Here is an 8,330-nt window from a genome sequence, read left to right as displayed (position 1 = left end):
TTTTTTTTTTTTTTTTTTTTTTTTTTGTTCTGTCTTGTTCTCCCCTCATTCAGGAAAGGGCAAAGGTTGATGCTGAAAGGAAGGAGCTAGAGCAACTCCGGGCGCTTTACCATGAGTCGAAGAGCCACCTTGATAAGTGCCCTGAGTCAATGCGGGAGCAATTGCGGGAGCAGATGCGAAGGGTCAGTGTCTCCCCCCACCCCTCCCGGACCATGGCCCACCTCCCTCTGCTCCAGCTTAGGCCAGCTCTTCCCTGCCAGCCGGGGCTGCACTGAGAGCGTCGCACCCGGGCTGGAGCGGCTGGCACCGGGCACCAGCGTCCTGGTAAGCTTGCCGCTCGCCCGGGCCCGGGGCACGGGGCTGGCGTGGCAGAGCTGCTCGGGACCGGCTTGGCAGAGCTCCTGAGACGGGCATGGACCGTGCCTTGCGAAGGAGGGCAGCCTGGGGAGTCTTGGGGGCTGCTGCATCCTCATCTGGCTGCCTCCAGCTGTTTCTGAGAATGTTTATTTTCACAGTGATGTTGATTTATGTTAGTGCTAGTCCTCAGCATTTTTTCCTATTATTTGGTATTTTCTGGAAGCAGTTAACTTTCCCCAGCCCGTGGCTGGTGCCTACCCAGATAAACCCACATTGGCACAGCCTCTCCGGCCAGGTGCCCCATGCTGGATGAGTCTGGTGTGCAGCAGGCAGGGAGGTGATGAGAGCACAGAGCGGTGTCTGTGGCAGCCCTCGGGAGCCACCGTGCCAGCGCTGTGCCACAAGGGACTGGCTGCCAGGCTCAGGGAGCAGAGGGAAGCACGTTCCTGTGGGATCCTGGTGCCATGGCTGCCAGGATGGGATGGGTAGGCCCGGAGCGCAGTGCTGCCGTGTGCTGTCGGTACATGAAGGCTGGAAGGACACTCATGGTGCTTGCCTGTGGGGGCTTTGCCACCTGCAGCTGGGTGACACCGTGTTGCGTGTTGGTGGTTTTGATGGCGGGTGGTATTTTGCTACCTGTCATGTGGTTCAGCAGGTGCAGCTGCTCTCTCAGGGCTGATGAAGCCCCTGCCTGTGGTGAGCTCATCTCCTGGGGATGACTGCTCTGTCCTGGCCAGTTCTGGGTGCCTCATTGCCTTCTCCTGATGGCAGACATTCCTGTCAGTATCTCTCATGTTTCTGGTGCCCACAAGAAGGCAAAACTGCCTGCCTGCCCAYACCAGGCACAGGGGACAGGCTTGGCCAGGAGCTCTTGTTCTTGGCCAGCACCAGTAGGATGTGGAGGCACGGCAGGAGGTTTTGCTGTGGAGGACCTGCCTGCAGGATGCAGAGGTGCCCGTCCAGTGGGAMTGAGCCGCTCACGGTGCTCTTGTGTGTTCAAAGGAGGCAGAAGCACTGGAGATGGAGGCCAAGCTGTTTGAGGACCTGGAGTTCCAGCAGCTGGAGCGGGAGAGCCACCTGGAAGAGGAGCACGAGGCACGGGGCCAGCAGCTCCTGCAGAGCAGGGCTGAGTGCCACCGCAGCATCGCCCGCAGAAAGGTAGGGCTGGAGGGCCAGTAGGTCCAGCCTGGCTGCATCCCATGGCTCACCAGTGGCCAGCTCATCGCTGCTGCTTGCTCCCCAGGAGCGGGTGGCTGCCCTGGATGCCCAGGCTGCCCAGATTCAGCTTCAGAGTGCCCAGGAGGCTGAGCGCCTCGCTAGGGAGCGGAGCAGCATCCTGCAGCTCCTACAGAAGGTAAGGCCAYGATTGTGTGCTCCTGAGGGTGCTCCAGGCAGGGGGCAGGGTCATGCCAGCTCTTGCCRGGTTGCTGGCAGGCAGGATGAGCTTAGGGGGTGACCGGCCATGGGATGCCAGTAACCATCAGCTGCCTCTGACCTGTCATCCTATGCACAGGAGAAGGAGAAGCTCATGTCTCTGGAGAGGAGATACCAGCTGGTCACAGGTGGCAGAAGCTTCCCCAAAATATCTTCGGCCCTTCGAGAGGTAAGTGGGTAGAGGGGTCTACGGTGCTTAGAGCTGCTCTCCTAAGCTGCTGTCGCCAGTGAGGATGAGTCTTGTGCATCACCAGCTTTGCTCTGCAGTAGTTCCTGTGTTCCCAAGTACTTCTGGCCAGAGCCAGGTGCTTCCAGCTGCTCAAAGTCTCTCCATGGGCTGCAGAGGTTGGGAGGGAGGGAAAGAAATGCAACAGAGCAGCACGTGGGACAGCACTGTCTGGGGTCCCATGTCTGCTGGAGAGCAAGTGTGGGAGTGTCTTGGTGCTGGTACAGGGGACTTTCAGGTGGTGAGTTGCCCCGTTACCCTGCCTGTGGCTCTGAATGGGGAGCCAGAGCCACCATGCCCTCGGTGGCTGTGGTGTTGCCTGACCTGGTGCTGGGAAGAGGCATAGGATGGCAGAGTCCCCTCATGCCTGCCTGCAGTGGGGCTCCTGCTGCTGTCACCTTGCTGTCTGTGCCCACCTTGCCTACATGATCTTTACCCTTCAACAGGAGACCCTCCACATCTCAGAACCTTATGAGCTGTTGGAGGGAACTAAGCCCCTGAGTCCCCTGCCAGCAGCAGCTGCCTCCTTAGCTTCTCCTGCTACCTGCTCCTACCCTAAGGCACAAGAGGTAACTAACTGGAGGGACTGGCTGCATGTGCTTGCTCACTTACCCGTCCTTGGCCGAGACTCTTTGTGGATTCATGTCACCCCACAACAGCATGGCTGGGGCATTTATCATACAGCTCTCTGGCAGCTGTGTTCATTAACACTCAGTCCCTGATTCCAGATGCTCTCCTGAGCCTGCTGGGCATCCCAGTTCCTGCTGCTGCCCTCTGTTTTAATCCTGGTGCAGCGCTGTGRGGCACAGACATCCCTGTGCTTTCCCCTTGCCCACTGCCTGCCATGTGGCTGGGCACCTCCTGACAGCATCCTGTAGGGTCCCGCCAGCCTGGCTTTTCCAAAATAAGAGCAAGTCCTCAGCTTTCATATGTTTGGCTCAGAAAGGACAAGGAAGTGAACTTTAAGCTGGCTCAGCACAGCTTGAGGTGCCTTATCCAGTGCTGTTGCACTGGGGACGAACTGTGCCCAGGGACTGTGGAAGACTCTGAGGCATCCCAGTCCCTTGTAGGATCTCAGCAAACTGTGCTGAAGGCTGGAGCAGGATGGGTGCAGGCACACCCAGCCCAGCGTGAGCACCACGCGTCCCCCATGTGCTGCAGCTGGGACAGCACAGGCAGCAGGGCTGTGCTGGGAGGCACTCTWGGGGCATGCATGCACGGGAGGTTTGCTCCCACTATGCAGTCAGTGCCATGATGCCAGCACACAGTCTAACTCTTCTCCTTCTCCCTTGCCGTGGATTTCTAGGAGTACATGAGGCTGTCTGACGTTTTCAGGTTCTGCAGTAAAGCCCATGGCCCGAGCCTGGACACTAAAGCTTCTGCTGCTGCCCCTGCTGCCGCTCAGCACGCTTTCTTGCTTGCTGTACCTCCCACAGCCAACGAGGTACCTGCCCCAGAGCATGCTTGGGTTTGCTCCCTTGGGTTGCCTGCTGCACAGCAGGCAGTGAGGAAGCTGTGGCCTCCCTGTGTGCCCTGGTGCTTGGAGCCCACATCTCTCTGGGGTCAGGACACTTGTCTGGCTGCAGCTGAGTGGGGTGCAGAGGCTCAGGGCTCCCTTGCCAGGGTGCACTTCTTGCCTGCTCTGGATGTAGTGGCAGGGTTCAGGAGCAGAGGGCAGCCCTTTGTTCGATGCAGTCCTGGTTGCTCTTCCCAAGCAAGGAGGATGCAGAGCAGGTGTGGATGTGACCCAGTGCCCAGCACCATGGTGGCTCCAGCACCGACTGCTTTTCCTCACAGGACAATGAACCCTCCTTTGGGGGTTGGCACTGCCTGCTCATTCCTCTGGGGCTRCTTGCCCTTGCTCTTTTCCTGGTTTAATCTGCTTCTCTCTGCCCAGTATGTGACCATTGAGCAACTCTCGGGTATCCTGGGCAGCCTCCACATTCCTGCTGCTTCTCTGCTGGGCTGTACCCATCCAGCTCCTTCATCCTCAGGCTGTGCTCCTCCTCTTCAATCGCTCCCTTCTCCCTTCGTCTCTGCAGAGGTTGGTGCCCTGRTTGCCTCCCTTTGGCCCCTTGCACTCTCCCTGGGAGGTGATGGGGATGCATGGGAAGGGGTGATGAAGCTGAGCAGCAGCTCAGGCTGGTGACAGTCCACACACCCCTGGCTGTCCTGCCTGCTGCTCCACTGCCACCAGGGCACGGGGGTCTCTGTGCTTGATCAGTTCTCACCTTGGGAACAGGAAAGGGCTCCTACAGCTGCTGGGACTTAGCCAGGGAGAGTGCAAGACCTTACCACAGGTCTGGGGGAACGGTGCAGGCACAGGCAGGGATGCTCCAACCTCTTCTCTGTGCATCTGTCCCTCTTGCTGCATTTGTGCTTCATCCTTTCTCATGCGGCCTCTCTCTCCAGATGGAGCAGCAGCTGTTGGGAGGCCCCGTGTGTCTCTCAGCACTTGGTTTAGAGAAGTGGTACCAGGAGGTTATGGCTGGCTTTGAGACCTCCTCTTCCTCTGTCTCTCCTCCTTCTTCCCCTCCTCCACTTCCAGCTAAAGCTCACTCCTCTCACAAGGCTCTCCAGGTAATCCTGGCTCCCTGCTGCTGAGGCTCAGGCCTTGGGGCCGCTGGTTGTRGCAAAAGTGGGGCAATGTGGGGACATTCCTGTGGTCCCTGTACCCTGAGTGCTGCTAGGGCCCTGGCTGCCACAGCAGGCAAAGGTAGAGCTGACCTCCCTGCAYCCCTGCCAGGATGGCACCAACACAGGGCAGGATCTGGGGAGGGTTAGCAGCTCAGCCCTGCTGACAGATGGGCAGTTCCCCGGTATCTCTCTCACCTCTGTGTCTCTGTGCTCAGGTCTGCCGTGCAAAAACAGAGGGTGGTGCTGGTGATGTCCTTACCCCTCGGATGAAGAGTGGGACCCCCTCGTCCTCGCAGCTCAACCTCTCTGTGCTAGGGCGCAGCCCCTCACCTAAGGTATGGCTGCCAGGGAGACGCAGGCACCCTGGCCGTGGTTCACACATAGCTGGTGCCAGCCCCCGTWCCCATCCTTGCAGCTGATCACCTGCTGTCCTGCCCAGGGCCCCCCGAGCCCGGCGGGCAGCCTGTCCCGCAGCCTGGTGGCCACCCTGCAGGACATCGAGACCAAGCGCCAGCTGGCCCTGCAGCAGAAGGGTGAGCTCTGGCTCTGCATCCTGCCTCGGTGGGGTAGTGGGACTTTGGGAGGCTCTGTCACCGCTGCCACTTAGGCAATGGAGAAGAGAGSCTGGCTGAGGGTGGCAGCAGCAGCAGCAGTGCTCCGGTGGGGTGCAGTGCCTCTCTCAGTCTCTTGCTTTTCCCCTCTCTCTTTCCTCCTGTCCCCTCCACCTGATGGCCCGTCTCCAGCTGAGCTGGTCCCAGCAGAGCCCTTGCAGCCAGGCARTCTACCAGGTAGAGATGTGGGGTGACTTGGGCTGCCTGGAGCAGCCCAGAGGCAGCAGCATGGCTGTTTGCCAGTGCCTTCTGCCATACATGACCAGTCCAGGACCCAGGGGCCTCAGCATCCGCTTAGGGACAGCCCTGTGCATCCCTAACCTGCTAACGCTTTGCCCAGCCTGTTGCTACCAGCTTGGTGCATGCACCTCCTGCTCCTGCCCAGAGGATTGCTGTGCTTGCCAGAGAGGTGTGACAGCAGCTCCCACCTCTGCCCCTACCGTGCCTACCTGGCTTCAGCAGTGCCTGTAGTGTCTTCTCCTGCCTGTGCCACCCCCTGGCCCGCCGTGCTGCAGCACTGAACGTGGCACGTTTAACTTGACATTGTCATCTTTCCATGGCCCAGGTCAGCAGGTGATCGAGGAGCAGAAACGGCGGCTCGCAGAGCTGAAGCAAAAAGCAGCTGCTGAGGTGCAGTCCCAGTGGGAAGCCCTGCATGGGCAGCCCCTCTTCCCCACTGCCTTCCCCCGGCTCATGCACCACTCCATCCTCCACCACCACCGCCCCCATGGTGCTGGGTCCCGGGCTGAGGAGCTGGACCATGCATACGACACACTCAGCCTGGAGAGCTCCGACAGCATGGAGACCAGCATCTCCATTGGCAACAACTCGGCATGCTCACCTGACAATGTCTCCAGGTAACCCTGGGCCAGCTCACATGGCCAGGGGACAGCCCGCTCTGCTGCTACASTGCTGGCTGAAGGTCCTTCCTGCTGGTGCAGCAGCTGCCGCTGTCTTGCAGTGCCAGTGGGATGGAGACAGGGAAGATTGAGGAGATGGAGAAGATGCTGAAGGAGGCACACGAGGAGAAGTCCCGGCTGATGGAGTCCCGGGTGAGTGGGGGCACCAGCAGCAGGGCTGGAGGCTGAGCAGGTCTCTGGTTGTTGCGGCTGAGCGTCTGTGCGTGCGGCAGGAGCGGGAAATGGAGCTGCGCCAGCAGGCACTGGAGGATGAGCGCTGGCGCCGCGAGCAGCTGGAGCGCCGGCTGCAGGATGAGACCGTGCGGCGGCAGAAACTCGTGGAGAAGGAGGTCAAGCTGCGGGAGAAGCACTTCTCACAGGTGTGAGATGGGTTTCCATCCCTCTCTCCCGGCCTGGGCAGTGAGGCACACCCTGCTTGCTACTGAAGTCCAGCTCCCAGCGGGGGGATGTGGCTCTTGCCATCATCGGTGGGCTTTGCAGGGTTGTGTTGCTTTTGCAGGCTCGTCCCCTGACGCGGTACCTCCCCATCCGCAAGGAGGATTTCAACCTGCGGCTGCACATCGAGTCCTCAGGCCACAGTGTTGACACCTGCTACCACATCATCCTGACAGAGAAGATGTGCAAGGGCTACCTGGTCAAGATGGGTGGGAAGATCAAGTCTTGGAAGAAGCGTTGGTTTGTGTTTGACCGCATGAAGCGCACGCTCTCGTACTACGTGGGTGAGTCCCTGTGCTGYCTCGCGTCCCCTCCCCACGCCATCACCCACAGTCGACAACGATTCCCTCTCTTGGGCAGATAAACATGAGACAAAGCTGAAGGGTGTTATCTACTTCCAAGCCATTGAAGAGGTTTACTATGACCACCTCCGCAGTGCTGCAAAGGTGAGGGCTGGGCACTGCCACTGCTCTGGTGTCTGCTGGGAGCCCCTGTGGGCAYCCCCATTCTCCTGCATTGCTCTCTGTCACTAAGGTAGGAGGTGGTAGGGCAGTGCGTGCCAGGGATGCTCCTGGAATGGTCCATGGCCCCTTATGCTGCCAAGGGCAGGACCCCAGTGCTGGGCTTTATGGGGGGACACGGAGGGGATTGCTGCTGCTCAAAGGGGGCCAGAGTGCTAATTCTGTCCTCCCCCCCAGAGCCCCAATCCTGCACTCACTTTCTGTGTCAAGACCCACGACCGACTCTACTACATGGTGGCACCCTCGGCCGAGGCCATGCGCATCTGGATGGACGTCATTGTCACTGGGGCAGAGGGCTATACCCAGTTCATGAACTGAGGGGGTGCTTCACACCCCAGATCCACCAGCTGGATGGACTCCTGAGCATCCCCAGCAGCGAGGAGCTCCTGAGGGGACCGTGGTCCCTGCTGTGCCTCATGCCAGGCGTACACACCATGCCCATGGACCTGCATTCAGTCCAGCTGGGTGATACTGAGTGTTGCCTGTTCAGGCAAGGGAGTAAGTTTTATATGTTGACTTTTTTAAAACAAACTTTATTCCAACAATATCAAAGTGCTGAAATATAAAAAGCTGCCAAAGACCTGGTGGGGCCTTTGCTTTCTGCCTTGGGGAGGTGTTAGTTTTCAGGCTGATGCTGAGAGCTGCTTGTCACCGTGTTCCAGGGAAGGAGACCGTGAGGCCATGCTGTGCCACCAGCTGGCCACAAGCAGCTGGGACCCCCGACTGTGGTACACTCAGACACCTCTTTGTAAATCTTTTGTAACTTCGGATCGTTGTCCCCCTATGCGGGAGCCAGATGGGGATKGCGGTGCAGCCGGCCCAGTCATAAAGCATTTCGAGAACCAGGCTGTGCTTTCTGTGTGGCCTCTGGATTGGCAGCAGRTTGCAGACAGCTCAGAGCTCCTGGGCTGGGGGGACTGACGGGGGGCACTGGAGAGGGGTTAGGGCATCTTGGAGCTCACTGTGAGTGCGCTGAGGAGAGAGCGGGGCCGCAGGAGAGTCCCACACGCACCAGCGGGTCCGGAGGGGTCAATGGAAGCGGCGGGGCCCCGAGAAACGGGCGGGACTGGGTCCAGGGGAGCCGGGCCAAACCCGAACTGAGCCGTGCCGAGCCTGCCTCAAGCCAAAATCAGGGCGGGATCTGGGGGCGCGGTTTTTGAGGGGGTGTGTTTTTAAGGGGGTGTGTTTT

General features: G+C 59.5%; 1 protein-coding gene across 5 annotated transcripts in view; it reads left to right on the top strand.

Moving 5' to 3' along the window:
* PHLDB1 (pleckstrin homology like domain family B member 1) overlaps positions 1-7,937 on the top strand; it is an 18,297-nt gene extending 10,360 nt beyond the window's left edge. The window contains exons 10-23 of one of the 5 annotated variants that reach the window (XM_057379015.1): positions 54-182; positions 1,360-1,515; positions 1,601-1,711; positions 1,871-1,960; positions 2,464-2,586; positions 3,324-3,461; positions 4,870-4,989; positions 5,070-5,187; positions 5,831-6,122; positions 6,227-6,317; positions 6,398-6,544; positions 6,685-6,904; positions 6,981-7,066; positions 7,319-7,937. In XM_057379015.1, coding sequence (XP_057234998.1) covers positions 54-182; positions 1,360-1,515; positions 1,601-1,711; positions 1,871-1,960; positions 2,464-2,586; positions 3,324-3,461; positions 4,870-4,989; positions 5,070-5,187; positions 5,831-6,122; positions 6,227-6,317; positions 6,398-6,544; positions 6,685-6,904; positions 6,981-7,066; positions 7,319-7,459 — 1,962 coding nt within the window. In that variant the 3' untranslated portion in view covers positions 7,460-7,937. The remainder of the gene's footprint in view (positions 1-53; positions 183-1,359; positions 1,516-1,600; positions 1,712-1,870; positions 1,961-2,463; positions 2,587-3,323; positions 3,462-4,869; positions 4,990-5,069; positions 5,188-5,830; positions 6,123-6,226; positions 6,318-6,397; positions 6,545-6,684; positions 6,905-6,980; positions 7,067-7,318) is intronic. The other 4 variants (XM_057379016.1, XM_057379018.1, XM_057379017.1 and 1 more) reach the window with 4 other exon arrangements.
* Positions 7,938-8,330: the final 393 nt, after the last annotated feature.

The sequence above is a fragment of the Malurus melanocephalus genome, unplaced genomic scaffold (assembly GCF_030028575.1).
Source record: "Malurus melanocephalus ecotype Western Australia unplaced genomic scaffold, MMel_1.1 scaffold_382, whole genome shotgun sequence".
NCBI lineage: Eukaryota > Metazoa > Chordata > Aves > Passeriformes > Maluridae > Malurus > Malurus melanocephalus.
This window is presented reverse-complemented; position numbering and strand designations above follow the sequence as displayed.